This window comes from Hermetia illucens, chromosome 5, assembly GCF_905115235.1.
Source record: "Hermetia illucens chromosome 5, iHerIll2.2.curated.20191125, whole genome shotgun sequence".
NCBI classification, from domain to species: Eukaryota; Metazoa; Arthropoda; class Insecta; order Diptera; family Stratiomyidae; genus Hermetia; species Hermetia illucens.
In genome coordinates this window covers 6,029,007-6,048,171 of record NC_051853.1, presented here as the reverse complement: position 1 = coordinate 6,048,171, position 19,165 = coordinate 6,029,007, and the positions used below count along the sequence as shown (strand labels likewise).

General features: G+C 47.0%; 1 protein-coding gene across 2 annotated transcripts in view; it reads right to left on the bottom strand.

The window, feature by feature from the left end:
* LOC119657990 overlaps positions 1-19,165 on the bottom strand; it is a 132,628-nt gene that overhangs the window by 12,743 nt on the left and 100,720 nt on the right. For both annotated transcript variants that reach the window (XM_038065207.1, XM_038065208.1), the window contains exon 6: positions 6,447-6,848. In XM_038065207.1, coding sequence (XP_037921135.1) covers positions 6,447-6,848 — 402 coding nt within the window. The remainder of the gene's footprint in view (positions 1-6,446; positions 6,849-19,165) is intronic.

Genomic DNA, 19,165 nt, shown 5'->3' with positions numbered 1-19,165 from the left:
AGGTAGCAGGAAAGGGTTGTACCGTAACTTGTTGAGATTTACTGTATCTCTGTATCTCTTCAGGATACATATCACAGTCCTGGAGACGCGCATGAGTCGTTTTTATACCGAAAACGGGCAGGCGCGGTCATGAGTCTCAATTACGATTATGGAGAGAACACCTTTCTCTAATTCCCAGCATGCCTATCTCAAAGGAAAATCCACAGAAATCGCTTTTCACAAGGTAATTGGCACTGCAGAACAAGCAGTATACCCTAGCTGCCTTCCTGGATATAGAGGGAGCATTCAACAACGTTAGTACCAATGCCATCAAGGAAGCCTACACCAGTATTGGATTGGAAGGGTATCTTATTATTCTGTTAAGGGAAAGTCGCACCGCGTCCTTGAAGAACTATTGTGCCCCTTTTACTGGTTATAGTGTACCTGTTGATCATAATATCTCAAGCAGGCCTGTAACCGTTAGGAACTTTAGTATGTTCCCCACTTCCAGAAGTTTCAGCTTTGCATCTGGTATTAAGTGTTCTCCCAGATGTATCGACCTACTTTGCACAAGTGCCGGACACTGTCCCAGAACGTGCATAGCGGTTTCGTCCTCCTCCTCACAGAACCTGCAGGCAGTGTCCGTAGATATCCCTAGCTTCCCTAGGTGATAGTTCAGCCGACAATGACCAGTGAGAATTCCCACTATGATTCGGAGGTTCCTTTTGGTGAGGTTTAAGCAATCCTTTGTGCGCATGAGTTCGTATCCCCCAATAAGCACCCTGGACTGCTCCATCCCTGGTCGGCCCGCCCAATATAGTTCCCTCAACCGTTTCTCTTCATTTCTTAGATTCATAGCCATGAAACCGTTTCCGATTCCACAGAAGGGTTCTGGCCCGTGTAAAGGCATCCCTGCTCCCTTCTTGGCTAGTTCGTCCGCTGCCTCGTTGCCTTCCAACCCAGCATGGCTTGGAACCCAAAGTATCCAGACCTTGTTGGACGAGCCGAGTGTATTCAGTCTCTCAAGGCATTCCCATACCAGTTTAGAGTTCACTTGGTTGGACCTAAGTACCTTGATCGCTGCTTGGCTATCGGTCAGAATAGTAATGTTCTGCCCCCTGTAGTTCCTTTGCAGATTAAAAGAGGCACATTTGTCTATGGCGTATATTTCCGCCTGGAATATACTAATGTACCTGCCCATTGGCTCAAAGTACATTTTCCTTGGACCAATGACACCAGCATCCGCTCCCTCTGCTGTGAGGGATCCGTCAGTGTACCAAGTAATCAGTTGTTGGTTTAAGCCGTATGTCGCAGCCACGCTCTCCCAGTTTGCCTTGTTACTCCAACTTGTTTCAAACTTCTTATCGAAGTGAAACCTCGTTGTCATGTTATTCCTTAGTATCAGTAATTCGGGATACCGCCTGGAAAGAATATCAATCTTTCTTCGATTTAGGCAGCCCCCCGCCTCACGACTTGCTTGCATCTGTATGTGCAGATGGAGAGGGATTAATCCCAGAAGGACTTCCAGGGACGCCGTTGGGCATGTCCTCATTGCCCCACTGATACACACGCAAGCCAGCCTTTGGAGCTTATGTAATTCCCTGGCTTGTGTGCTGAGTTCGGTTCTTTCTGCCCAGATTACAGCAAGAGTATAAGTACCTGTATAGCCAGTCATTTCATTTGAGAACGGAGCATGCGGCTTTATGGTGGCTTCTACAGTTCAAGAATTTGGAAGGACAATTACCCCGTTGGTCTGAAAGACTCGAAAGTTATCAGTTTCATATTGAACATCATAAAGCACGGGAACGCAGATGCATTGTCAAGGCCTGCTGTGGAATAAGGTGTTGTCTGTCTTTCGCTGAAAGCTTTTTAGATACCTACGGATACGATTGGAACATGCCGCAAATTTCTTGCTTCAGCATATCGAGGATTCCTTCGATTGGCACATCATTGGGAGTTGGTAGTTTTCAATGATGTTCGCATCGCATTCTCTTGGTGATGGATTTCAAAAAAGTGCTTGTGTGACACAGCCAATCTCCTTTCCTAGCTTTTCGAACTCCTTTGTTGAGTCGAAACACCCAGAACGGTAAAGTTCTTCTGCGCACATCTCTGCTATTCGCTCCAGGATGTTGATTATGGAGACGAATAATCCTGGCAGCTGCAACGTAGACCAGGCTATGAATCTCTGTCGGAGTAATCTCGCTAGCCAAACGATCAGCCTAAATTCTGTCAACGGTAGCAATGATGTTAGTAGTTGCCGAAGTAAACTTTAGTTTTGGGGTGTTTGGCCTAGCGTCTGGGGGAATCTCAGCATACTCTGTCAATGCGACCTGGAATACGGTTAAAGCCTCATAATGAACTGTGTCGACATCCCCTGTTACTAAGCTTCTCCTGACTACTGCTGCTACTGCTACTGCTGCTACTACACCTTGTTCCAAATCCGTGACACGGTAATAGGTGCGGATAATAAATTCGTTCAGGTCTTCCCTCCGTGGTGGTTGATGGCATAACCGCCAAATCATCCAAGGCGAAGGGCCACAACGATGTTGTTGAGTTGGTGACCCTGCCAGATAAAAGCAGCAGGATCACTCTCGAGACCATTCAACATAAACAAGGATCTATGACAAAGGAATGCCCTATCATATGCCCTCTTTAACCTGAAGAAAGCGATTCGCGATGCAGATGTCAATGCAATGCACCATCCTCTTCAAGTCTACCCAATTACTGGCCTACGCTAACGATATTGACATTATGGGAAGAACAACTCGAGATGTACCGTCTACCTTCATCCAGACTGAACAGGCGGCTATCGGTGCGAGATCTTGGGCTGCACATTAATGAATGCAAGACGAAGTACATGGTGCTAATGTCAGCCCCAAAGAACGAACAACATCGAATCGCACTGGTCGAATGAAAACAATAAAGAAAGGAGACTAAAACTTTGAGATCGTTGAAAATCTTTCCTATCTAGGGTCGAAAACCGATAACAGCTATGATGATGAAATCCGCGCACGGTTGTTGGCTGCCAATAGAGCCTATTTCAGCTTACAAAAACTGTTTCACTCGAAATGTCTCACCTGACCCTATGATGAGCTCTTTCTGCACAAGACAATGCTCTGGCCAGTCCTCATGGATTTCTGGGAGACCTGGGTTCTCAACAAAAAAAAAATGGGGACTCATGGCCGCGATCGAGAGAAGAATCCTCCGAAGAATTTTTGGCCCCTCTACATAACGACGAAATCTATGTGCGATACCATGACCGTCAGCTTGTGGATAAAATCCGGCTCAATAGGTTACGGTGGGTGGGTCACTTAATCCGTATGGATGAGGATGACCCAGCCCGGAAAGTCTATAAGGGCAATATCTATGGTAGAAAGAGAAGACGAGGCAGACCCTGCCTGAGATGGAGCGAATGGCATGGATCAGGACGCCAGACAGCGAATTGGTGGACTCGGCGCAAAATCGGGGTGTCTGGAGTTCCTTACTAAGGCCGCCGAACTCGACGGGTGGTGCTCCTCGTAACGCTTGACGTCAGAAACGCCTTCAATTCCGTAAGATGGAAAGACATTCTAGGCACACTAGACAATACCTTCAACGTGCCGAATTATCTCTTACGGATTTTGAGGGACTATCTGAGGAACCGCTCCCTGCTCTATGAATCACTAGAGGGTCAAAGGTGGATGGAGGTCACGTCGAGGGTAGCACAGGGATCCATCCTAGGGCCGGACCTCTGGAACGCTACCTATGACAGTCTGCTTAAACTCGACATGCCAGAAGAGTCGCGCCTGGTAGGCTACGCAAATCATGTCGCAGCGCTTGTTGCTGGACGCACTGTCGAACAGGCGCAAAGCAGGCTTGGCATATTAATGTGACGGATAAGCGGATGGATGACTACTCATGGTTTCAACCTTGCACTGGAAAAAACCGAAGTAGTCATCCTGACTAAAAAGAGAATTCCGACCCTGCGTCCCATATCGTTCGGCGAGTCGATCTTCGAGTCAAAATCAGCGGTCAAGTACCTCGGGTTGACTCTTGACTCAAAGATGAGCTTTTCTCAGCAAATCCAAGCAGCAGCAAACAAGGCTGCGGCTGGAGTTTCGGCGTTAAGTAGGCTAATGGCAAACATTGGGGGTCCTACGTCTAGTAGGCGACGTCTCCTGATCAGCTCAACGCAGTCTGTCCTGCTCGGCGCAGAGGTATGGGCTGGCGCTCTTAAAAAGGAGGTATATCGTAAACGCCTCGCGCAAGTGCAGAGACGGGGAGCTTTACGGGTGACGTCTGCGTACCGCATTGTCTCTGAACCGGCCGTGATGGTGATCGCGGGAGTTATCCCCGTTGCCCTTCTTGCTAGGGAGCGTCAGGCCATATACAAGTGCAAGGGAGATTAGCCAAGGGAGGTGGTTGCTCGCGAAGAACGGGAAGACACTCTAGACGAGTGGCAGCTCTCTTGGCAAAATGAAACTAGAGGCAGATGGGCTGCGCGGCTCATCGGCAACTTAGGTGCGTGGCTGAATTGGAAGCATGGTGAGACTGACTATTTCTTTACCCAATTTTTAAGTGGGCATGGAGGTTTTCAGTCTTACCTGCACAAGATTGGAAAGGCGCGTTCTCCGGATTGTGTGTTTTGTAATGGAGTTGTGGACAACGCCCACCACACTTTTTTTTCTTGTGGAAGGTGGGATGGGTTCGTCAGCAGCTCTATTTAAACACAGGGGATCTCTCTCCAGACAACATTGTGGAAGAGATGCTGAGGACTGCTGACAGGTGGAACCGTGTTGCCCATTACGTTCGGGCCCTTCTCGTTGCTAAGAAGATAGAGCTCGACCGGTGGAGGAGCCGGATGGCAGCGGGTTCCTTGAACTGACAGTTCCCTTCCTCCTCTCCCCTCCCGTTGGTGAAAGGAATTCCCTGATTTGAAGCCTCCGCAAGGCGGGAGAGTTCGGGGACTAGCCCGAAGTAATGTGACAAACGGTTCCAGGCTAGCTCTCTGACGATGGGGAGGTGTTTAGTTGGTAGTCCGACGACGTACCGAATCGGGAGTCCAACACTGTGTGCGTAAATGCATTCACCTACCCTACCCCAAAAAAAAAAAGCCCCAATATCGCCAATGCTTACAAAGGTAGTGGGAAGTATTTGGAGGAGAGCCGCTGAAATATAGTGTAACGTCATTGCAATTCGTTTCGGCCTTTACTAAAAATTCTTTTATTGTCTACAGATATGCATATTTCAGTGACTATTTGTCGCCTTCATCAGTGCTTGGGTTGTATCTTTCCAGATAATAAAAACCTTTAGTAAAAAAGGAAACGGTTTTGTCATGTTTGCCATGTTTAAGTCATAGAGCTTCACTAAAACGCTCTAAATTCAGGTTTTATTAATATTCACGGTATCTGTTCTATATCTTTATTTTTATTATAAAGGCTAAGGTATAAGCCTCCATTTAATCCAACCAGGAGCGTGGAGTTGAGAGCCTCCCGCGCAACTAATCATTGCATGTCCTTGCAAAAGGAATTTGATAGGTCGTTGAATATTTCCTGAAATGTCCTCTCTGTAAGGAAGCTTCTGAACCAATTTCAGGAAAAAAAGATTTTTTTTTCTTTGTTTGTTAGGGTCCTTATCGTAGGCCAGAACGCCATATTTAAAAAAAAACTACTTACATAATATTTTTTCTGTTGAGGATGCTGGGAGTCCTGAGTCCGCACCCACTTAGTGACGGACCGAACCACTTGGGGAGCAACTTACTCCCTCTTTTGTAGTTCACGGACTCCTCTTTTTTGAGTTAAAGCCAAGTTTACAAAAAAGCAAAAAGTTGACTGACGGTTTCGTCCAGGGCAGAGGCAACTCATCAAACGCTGCCTCACCTCTGCCCTGGGAGCAGTGTGACCGAAAGTAACGATAGATGGTAATTGCTCCACTTAAATAAAAAAAAATAAAATAAATCGGTCACGCCGCTTCCAGGGCAGAGGTGAGGCAGCGTCTGATGAGTTGCCTCTGCCCTGGACGAAACCGTCAGTCAACTTTTTTGTTTTTTTTACTTACATAAATCTGGGTTGTTATTGGCTTTTAAGGTTTGTTAATTTTCACTACATTCTTTGCAATATGTGGTTATCTGGTCAAATTTGATAAGACGCACCATTCTTTAAGCGGTTTAACCATTCTTAAGGATTTGGGCTCATTCGAGAGGGTGGCTTAATTCGCTTTCTATGGTTCTGAGTGTTGGCCGACTAGAAAAGACAATGAACGCAGTCTTGCGGTAATGGAGACGAAGATGCTACGTTGGACTAGTGGCGTCACACGTTTAGATCACATCCGAAATGAGGATATCCGAATTAAGTTAAGCGAGATAGAACTGCAGAATTTCGGATATACTTTGATTTCAGATTAAGGGTCTGTAGCACCTCACTTGCCAGATAACGTATCACTTATCATTTACACACTTAGTGGTCATTAACTGATAAAATAACACTCACCTATCGCAATCCGCTATCATGTTGTTCTGATTATGGTCACGCTTGTGTCCTTTGTTGCAGCACCGCTTGCACTTGTACTTCCTTTCACTGTTCACACTATTGTTCTCACTACTTGCCGTGGTCGTTGTAGTCGCGTCGTTCACGGATTTCATACGTTTATAATGTTGCTGTAACTGCTTCACAAGGAGCACATTCGAGATCAGTTTACTACGAGCCGAAGGCTCCTCAAAAGGACTCGATGCCGACGAACTGCTCTGACTACCGCCACTTCGTGAACTCGATTCAGGACGACGATTCAACACTGATGTCGAGATGCTCCTGCGGAACATTTGATTGATCCGGGACACCTCGTCGGACTGATTCACTGAATGGCTACGCTCATGCAGGCGGAAGTTCCGGGCTCTTTCGTAAACAAACCCAGCGCACAGAAAACGAGAGCAGAACCCCAGAAGAAAAAAAAAACAGAAACAGAAAATCAGTTCAGAAATAAAACAGAAACATAAAAAATTTAAAGTCTGAGTGGAAAAATCTCTGGAAAACGGAAAGAAAATGTCTGAGAGGAAAAATTGCAGCAGCCCCGCACCAACAACAAACACAATGAAGTGCTAGGGAAAATGCAATGAATGATGCCGGTTGGATCCGGACGCGCGACTTCGTCCAGAACAGAAACATGCATCAGCCACGGGAAAAACGTCGAAGCAGGAGCTATACGAAGGGTAGACGGGCACTGCCTGCCATGACTTTATGGAAAAATGTTTATTTTTATCCCTGCGCCTATTTTCCTGTCGTTTTTCCAGAAGCAGAATCAACTTAAACGTGTGTACATATCATAGTCTGGTGATGGATGTTTCCGAGGGACAGAAAGTCGTCATGAAAATTGTCCATCTGGAATGCGTTTTATTTTTGTGTAAGAAAAGAGTTTTGGGGAGTCAGATTGCTTTGGAATTCTAGGATTTAATTTGAATTAATTTTTTAATCGAAATCGAAAAAGTAAACACATACATACATATGTGGTATACACTTTCATACTTTATTCTTGCTAAGTTGTCCAGTCCAGCCTCCATTATCAATAACTGACTGAAGCCTTCGAAATCAATATTCTACTAAATTGCATATTTTGGAGAAAGTCCTGAGTACCTGCCGTGAAGGCTTAATCCCACGGTCCTCTTCGGACACGGATTGATTTTGGGACCACAATCAGAGCCCCGCCATGCAAACACAGCGGTCCTGGTTTATACTGAATGCAGGCTCTAACTAACTAACTAAGGGGTACGGCACCCGAGTTGTACAGCGCAACTCCACGCTCGAGCTCCGAGGAGCTCTGCCCGCGATGTAGGCATAACCACAATCACCATGAAACTCCCACTAGGAGGCCAACCGCAAATAACCGCGCCGAGAACACATCCTCCAGGAATTCTCCTGGAGCATATGCTCTCAGAGGGCCATCCCGGTTCCCATGGTACCAGATAACCTCCAGTGAGGCTTCGTGGCAGAGCCACTTCAGATGAGTTCCTTGCATACTCGGGTCTGATCGCCCTCCTCGAGTACGTGGGGACGGAACACCCCAACGAGTTAATTGGTCATATTTTAGAGACAAAGATTGACATGAACGTCATCTTCCTGCTTCCAGGCACTACAAGGATGACTTCGCTGTTTCAGGCGAGTGTTTTCTTGCGTTAGCCAGAGGACAAATGAAGCAGTGCTTTGAAAAACAGGAGCAAATGTGTACCTTTTTCCGATGTTTGATGATTCACTGAATGACTCCTTTGTTGAGCGCACGTCAGGTATGATACACTTCCTGTGAGGAGTGGTCAGATCTCCTATCAGGCGCGACCCCAGCTGGCGGATTGGGGCATACCTATTGATGTGTAAATATATGTTCATGCACTTTTCTTTTCTGACTGTGCATGGGCTAGTACTTGCTCATCTCTGGTTCGTGGACCAAAATGGCTATGGGCAGGATACCCAGAACATAAAACCATTATGGAAGACGTGAGAAGGAGAAAACTTCCGGTGCAGGGGCTCGGAACCCCAGTACCGGCGGCTTTTGGGAGTGAGCAAGCGGGCTCCCGGTCGTCGATATCCCTCGACCGCAGTGCCTCGGTGGTGTACAACTTGGCCACCGTGGCATCTAATGCTACAAGTGTTTTAGATTTGGAAAAGGAAGTGTTCAAGCGAAGTACCACTCTACCAAGGACACCAGTAACAAAACCGAAGAAGGATGAATTGAAAGCAGATCGCTGCACAACAAAAACAGCAACAACATCGACCGCACATATTCGAGAGGAGCAGCAACAGGAGGTACTCCAGGACCAGGAAAAGGAACCATTCAGAAGAAGTTCGTCAACTTTGAGATCTCCGCCAATGCCAAACATCAAAAATGATAAAAACGGAGGGAAGGTCAATGAATGCCAAATGTGAAGGACTATTTAAAAGTAGTAATCTGGTTAGGAATCATCATGGAGAGCAGAGTCCTGAAGCAGAGGAATTACCCTTCACACAGCTTGGTGCCAAAATAGTGGAGCTGTCTGAGTTCATCAAGGACAAGCACAACGTCCACCAAGCCATAAAAAATATGGTGAGAGCAATTAGAGTGCTCTACAACAAATCGGAGCAGGAAGAACGAAATTCCAAGGGCAAGGCGAAATCTGTTGCCCCAACGGTGTCACAGGCGACCCAAGTCACACCTAATCGTATTGCAATCAATCTGTCACCAAACAAGAGAGTGCGGGAAGGAGGTGTGGATCCAAGGACCCAAAAGGGTGACCTCATGTTTGAGCTGAAAAAAACCAGCTTGGGGAAAACTGATGGCTTCCGAACTCAGGTGAAAAACTCACTTGGGGAGAATGTCACAGTACGGACCCAACAACATGAGGTCTATATACAGTGCAAGGATCTCGATGAAGTGACATCCAAAGGAGAAATTTGCACTGCCTTGATGGAACAGTTCAAGTTGGAAGAACTTGCCGAAGAGTCCATTGTGAGTTTACGGAAAGCCTATGGCAATATTCAAACGGCCACATTGCGATTGCCATTGGACGCCGCGCAGAAGTTATTGGCGGCCGGGAAGGTTCGAATCGGATGGGTTGTTTGCCGTCTGAGAGAACAGATTTCTCCAAAGAGGTGCTTCAAGTGCCTCGCGTTTGGCCATTCCGCGAAGGCATGCACCAGCGGCATTGATCGGTCCGATCAATGTAGAAGGTGTGGGGAGAAAGGCCATATTGCCAAAGCGTGCAATAGGGACCCTAAGTGCTTGTTGTGCGAAGGAAGTGAGGGACGGGATTACCGGCATATTGCCGGAAGTGCTAAATGCCCGGAATTGAGGAAGGCGCTGACTTCAATGAAAAAATGAGGTTTATTCAAATAAACCTCAATCATTGTAGGGTCGCTCAAGATTTACTCGAGCAGACCATCTACGAATCCGAGGTGGAAATTGCCATCATTAGCGAACCCTATAGAAACCGTCACGGTGGCGTGTGGGTTATAGATGCATCTGGTGGAGCGGCGATATGGGCATGCGGTCGACAAGCGATTCAATGTACTGGGAATCAGACATACAGAGGCTTTGTGTGTGTGGCGAAAATAAACGGGGTATATATGTACAGCTGTTACGCCCCCCCCCCCCCCCCAAGCCTGACACTGCTCGAATTCGAAGGAATGCTTGACAGTCTTGTTCTCGACTCAAGGGGTCGTAGACCAAGGGTGATTGCTGGTGACTTCAATGCTTGGGCCCGTGAGTGGGGTAGCAGAGAGACAAATGCAAGAAGCCGCAGTCTATTAGACGCTTTCGCACATTTGGATGTTGTTCTGGCTAACGAAGGATATGTAAACACTTTTCAGAAAGGGGGGTCTACCTCAATTGTACACCTAACTTTTGTCAGCCCTGCACTGGCACGTGGTATGTCTTGGTGCGTCAGCAAGCACTACACCCACAGCGATCACCAGGTAATCTTCTTCGGGCTATGGGTGGAGTCACCGGGCATAAGATCATCATGTCCGAAACTGAGAAAGATGTCAGGCTGGTCCACTAAAGCTCTGGATGAGCAGACCTTCATGGAGGTGTGGTTAGACCAACCTAATAAAGCAGGCGCCTCTACGGAAAGAGCTGCCCATGTGGCCCAATGCAACGCCAAAGTGTGTGACGCGTCCATGCCGAGGAGGTGCTCATTCCCCAGTAGAAGACCAAACTACTGGTGGAATGCTGAACTGGCCAGCCTTCGATCAGCCTGTCACCGAGCCAGATGAGCGGCTCAAAGAGCGGTAGGCAGAATCGACCAAGGGCAAAAAGAGCGCGCCTATAAAGAAGCCCGCAAAACCATCAAGCTCGCCATCCAACGGAGCAAGAGGGAATGCTTTATGGAGCTCTATTTAGAAGCGGACGTAAACCCGTGGGGGAGCGCCTATAGAATCGTGATAGGGCGATTCAGAGGCCGATCATCTCCGCAGATCACGTGTCCTACACTCTTGTTAAAAATCATCCAGGGGTTATTCCCTCAGCAAGAGGAGGGCACAGACAGCTTCCAGCGACTTCTGAACGACACGGCAATACCGCCCGTCACCAGTGACGAGCTGCTGGAGATCTGCACTAGGACAGGAGATAATAAAGCTCCGGGTCTAGATGCGTGCCGAATAAGGCCCTTAAGCTTGCCGTGAAATCCAGACCGGACATGTTCGCTGAGTTGTTCGAAGCGTGCATATCCGAGGGGATATTTCCTGCATCATGGAAACGACAGAAGTTGGTGCTACTGGCGAACCACCAGGTGAGCCAACCTCTTACAGACCTATTTGTCTTTTGAACACTGTGGGCAAAATGCTAGAGCGAGTAATCTATAAAAGATTACTCCCGGTTGTTGAGAGCCAGGGAGGTCTCTCAGATCGGCAGTATGGGTTTCGTAAGGCCAGATCAACCATTGATGCCATCAAAATGGTTACTGGCTTGGCCGAAGATGCAATCCACGGAAGGGGCAGTACTAGCAAATATTGCATAGTGGTGACCCTGGATGTGAGAAATGCATTCAATTCGGCCAATTGGAACCTAATACCGGAATCTCTGGCGAAGATTGGTGTCCCCGCTAATCTTGCAGCTATTATCAGCAGCTATTTACAAGAACGGAGGCTTTGGTATGACACCGATGACGGACCCAAGGAGTACGTTGTCTCCGCGGGTGTCCCACAGGGGTGCGTACTGAGCCCATTGCTGTGCAACATCATGTACAACGATGTTATTCCGGAGGAAGCCACGGTGGTGGGCTACGCCGATGATATAGCGCTGGTTGTTGTCGGAAAGCATCTCGAAGATGCTGAGTTACACTCATGCGAAGCGATGCTGTTAAGGGTTGGCTTGAGAGTTCTGGTCTGACACTTGCGGAGGAAAAAACGGAAGCGAAAATTTTACTCGTATTCAAATTGGGAATCATATTATCACTTCTAAACCTGCGATCAAATACTTGGGAGTGATGATAGATGGGAAGTTTAGCTATAAGGCACACGTGCAGTATGTCTATGACAAAGCATCCACTGCGAGTGTGGCCCTGGCAAGAATGATGGCAAACGTGGGAGGGCCACGGCATGCTTGCAGGTTGCTTATAGCTAGGGTAGTGAGTTCGATCCTGCTCTATGCAGCTCCAGTTTGGGGAAAGGCACTGCAGGCTACATTTAGCGGTAACAGACTGAGTTCAGTCTACAGAAGAACAGCCCTAAGAGTGTGCTCGGCATTCAGGACTGTCTCAGATGATGCAGCATTCGTCATTTCTGGAATGATGCCCATTGACATCTTGGCAGATGAGATGACGAATATATATAATGCGAAGTCTATCTCTCCTTTATCGCAGACGAAGAACGCCGAAAGGGAGAGATCGCTAAATAGATGGTAAGAGCGTTGGGAACGCTCGGGAAAGGGTCGGTGGACACACAGGCTCATCCCTGCCATCGAGGAGTGGGGGACATGGAGGATATCGTCAGTACCTGTTCAGATTTAATCTGGATACCTCACCCGACTGTCCAAACTGCGATGGAGTCCCAGAGGACCCAGAGCATATATTCTTCCACTGTCCAAGGTTTGTGGAGGAAAGGAAGAACCTAGAGGAGACTCTAGGAGAGGTGCTTGTACCAGAGAATCTGGTGCGAAGAATGCTAAAATGTCAGGAAGACTGGGATGCGATCAACTCCATGGTCGTATCTATCCAGAGCAAACTGCAAAAGGCAGAGGAGATCAGAAAAGTCATGGGGGTTACGTACGCCGCGTAGAGACGAAAGGGGACGAAGCTAAAATGAGCTCTCCGCCCTGTGATGTAATACCGTACGGTGGTTCCACGGGGCTTGGAGCGAGTCGGGGTGGTTTTAGTGGATAAGAATCCCACACGCTGGCGTGTCCAAAAAAAAGACAGACAGACAGACAAAAAAAATGGAAGATGAATATAATCAACCCGGAGAAGAGACATCCGCCCGGACGTTGGATGGTAACACAACATCCAGCCTGGTCCCCACTATTAAGAGCGTCGGCGAGAAGACGCCACTGGTAAATATTGGAGGCGACCCATTTAAAAGGAGCAGTAGAGTCATGCGATCCCCGACAGCAAAGCCCGATAATGCTCACAAAATTAGCCAACGCGTCTCGATTAAGGATGCGAGTAGTGAGCCGGAGGCGATAACTAAGCTAGGGACAATGATAAAAAACCTCATGGAGTATGTAAACGCTCGACATAATGTCCATCACGCGATTAAAGACCAAGTGCGTGCTATTAGAGCTGCGTATCTTGAAGTACGAGAAGAACTAAAACAAAGTAGTGAAGGGAAGAAGCAAGGAGAAACTCCAGCAGTCAACGCCTAGAGTGCTGCTTCCATCTAGGGGCAGCCCCTTCACTATTAAGGAAACTCCGGAGCTCCGTAAAAGACCGAGAGAGTCTAATGGGGAACCGGAATCTCCTCGACGTAGCCAAAAACGCAAAATGGAGAAAACGCCTCCACCGCAAATTCGCGAAAGACTACCAGAGCCTACGTCGAAAGACGATAACTCCAATCAAGGTTCCACTTGGACTAAGGTGGAAAAGAAGAAAAAGCTGCGGAAGAGAAGCAGGCCCGATGCGCTAATAATAACAAAAACAAGTGAGCTCACGTACGCTGGTATTCTGCGCAAGTTCAAAACAGACACCGCGTTAATAGAGCCAGGCGAAAGTGTGAACCGCATAAGGCGAACACAGAAGGGCGACCTATTGCTGGAATTCAAGCCAGGCGAAAACAAGTCAGAAGACTTGCAGAAAAAAATCGAGTCGTCACTGGGTGAGGCAGCAGAAGTGAAGTTCAGTCAAAATCGTGTGGTTATTGAGTGTAAAGACTTGGACGAGATCACAACGAAGGAAGAAATTTGTCAAGCGCTACGATCCCAGTTAGGAATACAGTCGGTCCAGGAGCGAGATATTCTATGGCTGAGGAAGGCATATGGCGGCACACAAACTGCGTCCATAAGCCTAACACTTGAAGCGGCCAAAAGGGCTATCACAGCCAGTAAAGTTCGGATTGGCTGGGTCGTCTGCTGACTACGAGAGCAGATAACTCTGAAAAGATGCTTCAGGTGTTTGGAATTTGGGCACGTGGCGAAGAAATGTACTAGCATTCACGATAGGTCCGACCTGTGCCGTAAATGCGGTAAAAAGACCACAATGCAAAAGCCTGCGAAGAAAAACCCAATTGTCTGTTCTGCAGGCAAATAAACGACATTGACAGTGCCCATGTCACAGGCAGCAGCACATGTCCGGTGTATAGGAAGGCGATCAACACTATGCGCAAATGAGGTTCCTACAGCTAAACCTGAACCATTGCCAAGCGGCTCAGGACCTGCTCTCCCAGACGATATTGGAAAGCAAAATCGACGTTGCTATTATCTGCGAGCAGTACAAAAACCTAGACAGTGGAGTATGGGGCGCGGATAAGAGCGGAAAGGCAGCGATATGGACATGCGGAAATCGGGCCATAGAAGGAACCACTAAGATCCTCGAGAATGGCTTCACTAGAACAAAAATAGGCGGAATATCTATTTACAGCTGTTATGCGGCTCCAAGCCTTACGACAGAGGAGTTCCATTCTTTGGTGGAGAGGTTAGCAACAGACGCACAAAACCATAGTCCTAAGATAGTGGCTGGAGATTTCAACACATGGGCTGACGAATGGGGCAGCCGAGAAACGAACGCAAGAGGACGAATATTACTCGAAGCTCTTTCTCGGCTGAATCTTGTGGTGGCTAACACTGGATGCGTGAACACTTTTCGTAAGAGAGAAATGGGGTCCGTGATAGATGTCACTTTTGTTAACGATGTTTTAGCTAAGGATCTGCAGTGGTATGTCAGTGACGAATATACACATAGCGACCACCAGGCCATCATTTTTGAAATCAGACATGGAAAACGAATGAAACGGTCTCGGACGAGAGCTGAAAGGTGGGCAGCTAATAGGTTTGACGAGGAGATTTTCGGAGAGGTTCTGCAGCAAAATACAGCGCTTGAAGGAAGCGCAGAAAATAAAGCTCTGCAGATTGGCGAGAAGTTGCGACGAGCATGTGACGCATCCATGCCAAGGTATGTTGTATCACAGAAGCGAGTTCCGAACTTTTGGTGGAATTCTGAAATCGGAGAATGCCGCAAGGCCTGCTTCAAGGCCAGAAGGCGCAGTCAGCGAAATAGAAGCCGATCTGGATACGAGCAATTACATGAAGAATATAAAAACGCTCGGAAGAAACTACATGTGGCCATCATGAAAAGTAAAAGCGAACACTTTAAGCGGCTGTATAATGAAGCTGACACGAACCCCTGGAGTGGCGCCTATAAGACCGTAATATCGAAAGTTAAAGGCAAACGCTCCCCACCGATCTCTTCCCCTATTCTGCTTGATGAAATAGTAACGGATCTTTTCCCACAGAATGTGAGTACCGCTGACCTTCCCACTGTCGAGATAGACACCGCCGAAGTTCCAATGGTAAGCGAAAAGGAGGTCCTCGAAGCTGCGGATAAAGTTGTTGGAAACAAACCACCTGGCTTGGATAGCATGCCCAATAAAGCTCTCAAGGCAGCAGTCAAAATAGCTCCAAATATGTTTGCCGAGGCGTTCACCACATGCCTTAAAGAAGGAGTATTTCCTACACAATGGAAGAAGCAGAAATTAATTCTAGTCCCCAAGCCAAACAAACCTTTGGGTGAAGCTTCGTCCTACAGGCCGATATGCCTTCTAAATAATACTGGCAAACTAGTAATCTATAACAGATTAATTCGAATTGCCGAAAAGGATGGCGGTCTCTCCGAAAATCAGTTCGGTTTTCGAAAGGGGAGGTCTACAACGGATGCACTTGTCCTAGTAGCTAACACAGCTAAGACCGCACTTGACGAGGGCAAATGTTGTGCAGTGATTACACTTGATGTGAAGAATGTCTTCAATTCCGCTAGATGGAGCAAGATACTTGAGTCCCTAATTAACTTGGGCGTGGCGAACTACCTGGTGCGTATTGTTGCCGACTTCCTAATCGATAGGACTCTGTGCTGCGAATCAGATGAAGGAATGAAATCCTACCAAACGACATGCGGAGTTCCACAAGGGTCTGTCCTAGGGCCACTCTTGTGGATTATTATGTATAACGGGGTACTGACCCTAGACCTTCCTACTGGTGTGGCCTCCATTGGTTTCGCGGACGATATTGGTGTGACGGTTGTTGCAATCCTTCTCGAGGAAGCCGAGCTCTATGCAAATGAAGCAGTCTATGAGATTAAATCCTGGTTAGAGCATGCTGGTCTACAGCTCGCAGAGCATAAGACGGAAGTAGTACTTATTACCAAGCAGAGGAAGTGCACTTCCATGAAGATCAAAGTTGGAACGCAAACAATTTATTCCAAGTCTGCAGTTAAGTACTTAGGTGTAATGATTGACCAGAGGTTGAATTTCAGATTGCATGTGGAGGGTGCAGCAACCAAGGCATATAACATCGGAGCGCTGGTTGCGAGAATGCTACCAAATATAGGTGGCCCAAGGCCGAGCCGTCGACTCCTCATTTCAAGGGTGGTCAGTTCGATCCTACTGTATGCAGCCCCCGTATGGGCAGATGCACTGGAAAATATAATAAATAAGAAAAAGATTGGAGCTGCGTATCGCATAAGTGTACTCCAAACATGTTGCGCTTACAGAACAATTTCTAATGAAGCAACTTGCGTGATAGCAGGAATGATCCCGATTGAGAATCTCCTGCCCGTCGGCGACAGTTCGCACGAGCTGAAACTGTCGCGGAATGGCAAGAGAAGTGGGACGAGTCAGAAAAAGGCCGTTGGACTCACAAAATCATATGGGATATCCGGAAATGGATCGAGCGACCTCACGGCGAAGTAGGTTTCGACCTAACTCAATTCTTGAGCGGACACGGAGGCTATCGAGCATATCTGTATCGATTTGGGCGGTGATGATTCGCCATATTGCCCACAGTGTGCAAACATTCCAGAGGACGCAGAACACGTCTTTTTTCACTGCCCCAGACCCGAAACCCAAAGGGCTACATTAGAAGCTACAACCGGGGAACACTTTACACCCGAAAATATCATGGAGCTTATGGTGAAAGCCAAGGGGATATGGACCGAAGTTGAAAAAGTGATTACAGCCACCGGAAAGAAGTTTAGGCAGGAGGAAGTCATCCGAAAGAATGAACGCGAGAGGAACACGAATGTTGACAGAAGCGCAGAATAAATTCTAATCCAGCCCTGCGACGTAATACCAAATGGGAGTCCCGCAGGGGGAGTGGAAGGAGAAGGAGGTGGTTTCAGTGGGTAAGAGTCCCACATAACCGTGTGGCAGGAGCCTGCGGTAGCTTTTGAAGCTTTCCACCTTCCATCGGAAAAAAAAAAATAAAAAAAGCAGACAGACGGGCAGACAGACAGACAGACAGGCTGACGGACAGACAGACAGACAGTAAACCGATTTTTTGTGTTTACACAAAACCTTAAAAAGGATAATCGATGCACAACTATCAGCACGCGCCAATGTCATCACTTCGCCGCTATCTAATGTATCTCCCTGCTAACCATCCGTTCTATATTCTCATATTACGTGCACAAAGATGTTCTTTCAAATCTCGAAATGCAATGGTGGCGCGAGCTCTTTCATTTTGAGATGTTCTGTGTTCAATAAACGAGTGAACATTCTGCATGGCAATGGTAGATCCGTTGTGGGAAAGCATTCTGGTCCCGATAGAAATGTAAGCAACAATCAGACTTGCTGCCCAACCAATGTGCGGACGAAATCCCATTTTTTCATTTTTTCCTTTCCAGGTCGTTGTCGCCCGGAAAAAAAGGAGTAATATGGATTGAGGTCGAGTCCCCGCTAATAGTTCTTTCTCATTGCTATGTCAAGCACACGAGAAAGTTACCTTTTCATCACAGGAAAAAGTGTGGTTAACTCTGAGAGCCCCCCCATTGCATTGCATCCGTTAGTGGTTTGGGCCTTGTTTAAACGAACTTTAAAAACCCACGACTAATTAGCTGGTCTTGTGTAAAGCTTTGATGGAAAATACTTGAAATGGCGATAAACGCGCTGCATGAAGAAGTAGTTTGGCTTCGTCATTGTGCCTGGGGAGTTTTCAAAGGGATACACGCTCATACAACTTGTATTTATGAATGTTTACCCACCACCCCCATGGGGCTCATAATAAAGTTGAATTATCATACATTTCCTGGCATTACTGGGAGTGCTCCCCCGACTAAATTGCTGTCCCAACCTCTTCCCGGTTCGTAGACTGTATTTCCTGGACGAATAGCTCGTTCTTGTAAGTGGAAATGCTGGAGTTTTCTTTCTTCAGCCAGCTGGCATCTGCTTATATTATGAATTATGATATACGAACTGAAACGAAGAGCGTACTTTTTCTACTCCGAATATGTACATAGTCCTGCTTGGATGGAATAGTGAATACATGGATGTAAGTATCTAGATACAAGTATCTTTGCTCTTCGATACACCATTTGCGTACAAATTTCCACTATTCCAGATTGTTACTGGATGCGAGTACTCAGAATCAACAGGACCCGAGTCATTCATAGACCCTTCCACCTCCAATTACCAACTCAATTCGAAATCTATTGAAGTTTCTTAAAGATGGATATACCCCCTCCTTCCGCCATCGGAAACGGCAACGTAAACAATATTTTCCACAATCAATCCAAGAGGACGCATGCATTTCTCTAGTGGTTGCGTTCACAACTTCAACAACCCCAAACGTGACTGCGCTGCACCCAAAAAGGGGAGGAGGACTCGCCTGATGGGATGCATTATCGCTCGAATTAAGATGGTATAAAAATAAACGAGTCGAAGGATATTTTTGCTCCGAAATTGAATATCCATTATTTCAGAGTATACAGAGTATATGGGAAAAGTTGGGTGAAAGAGGCACTTAACCCTCCGCAACGTTCGTACTCTCATACTTTTTTCAGACTCTGATGAACATCATCATTCAGTGCTTTCATTTGCCAACAGAGTCATTATACATGTTCATATGTGACTTTGTGCGAAAGCGAGTATTATCCCCTTTTTAACACCTCGCCATTTTCATATTAAGTTGCATTATATATGCATGAAGTTCAGTGGAGAACCACGTAATCTGACGGGCTCCCATTTTATAGCAATTGACATCAAAAATAGGTTTGCTTTTAATCCAGTCCACAGAGAAATGAATCTGCTTTTTCGGCGCGAGTAGTAACAAA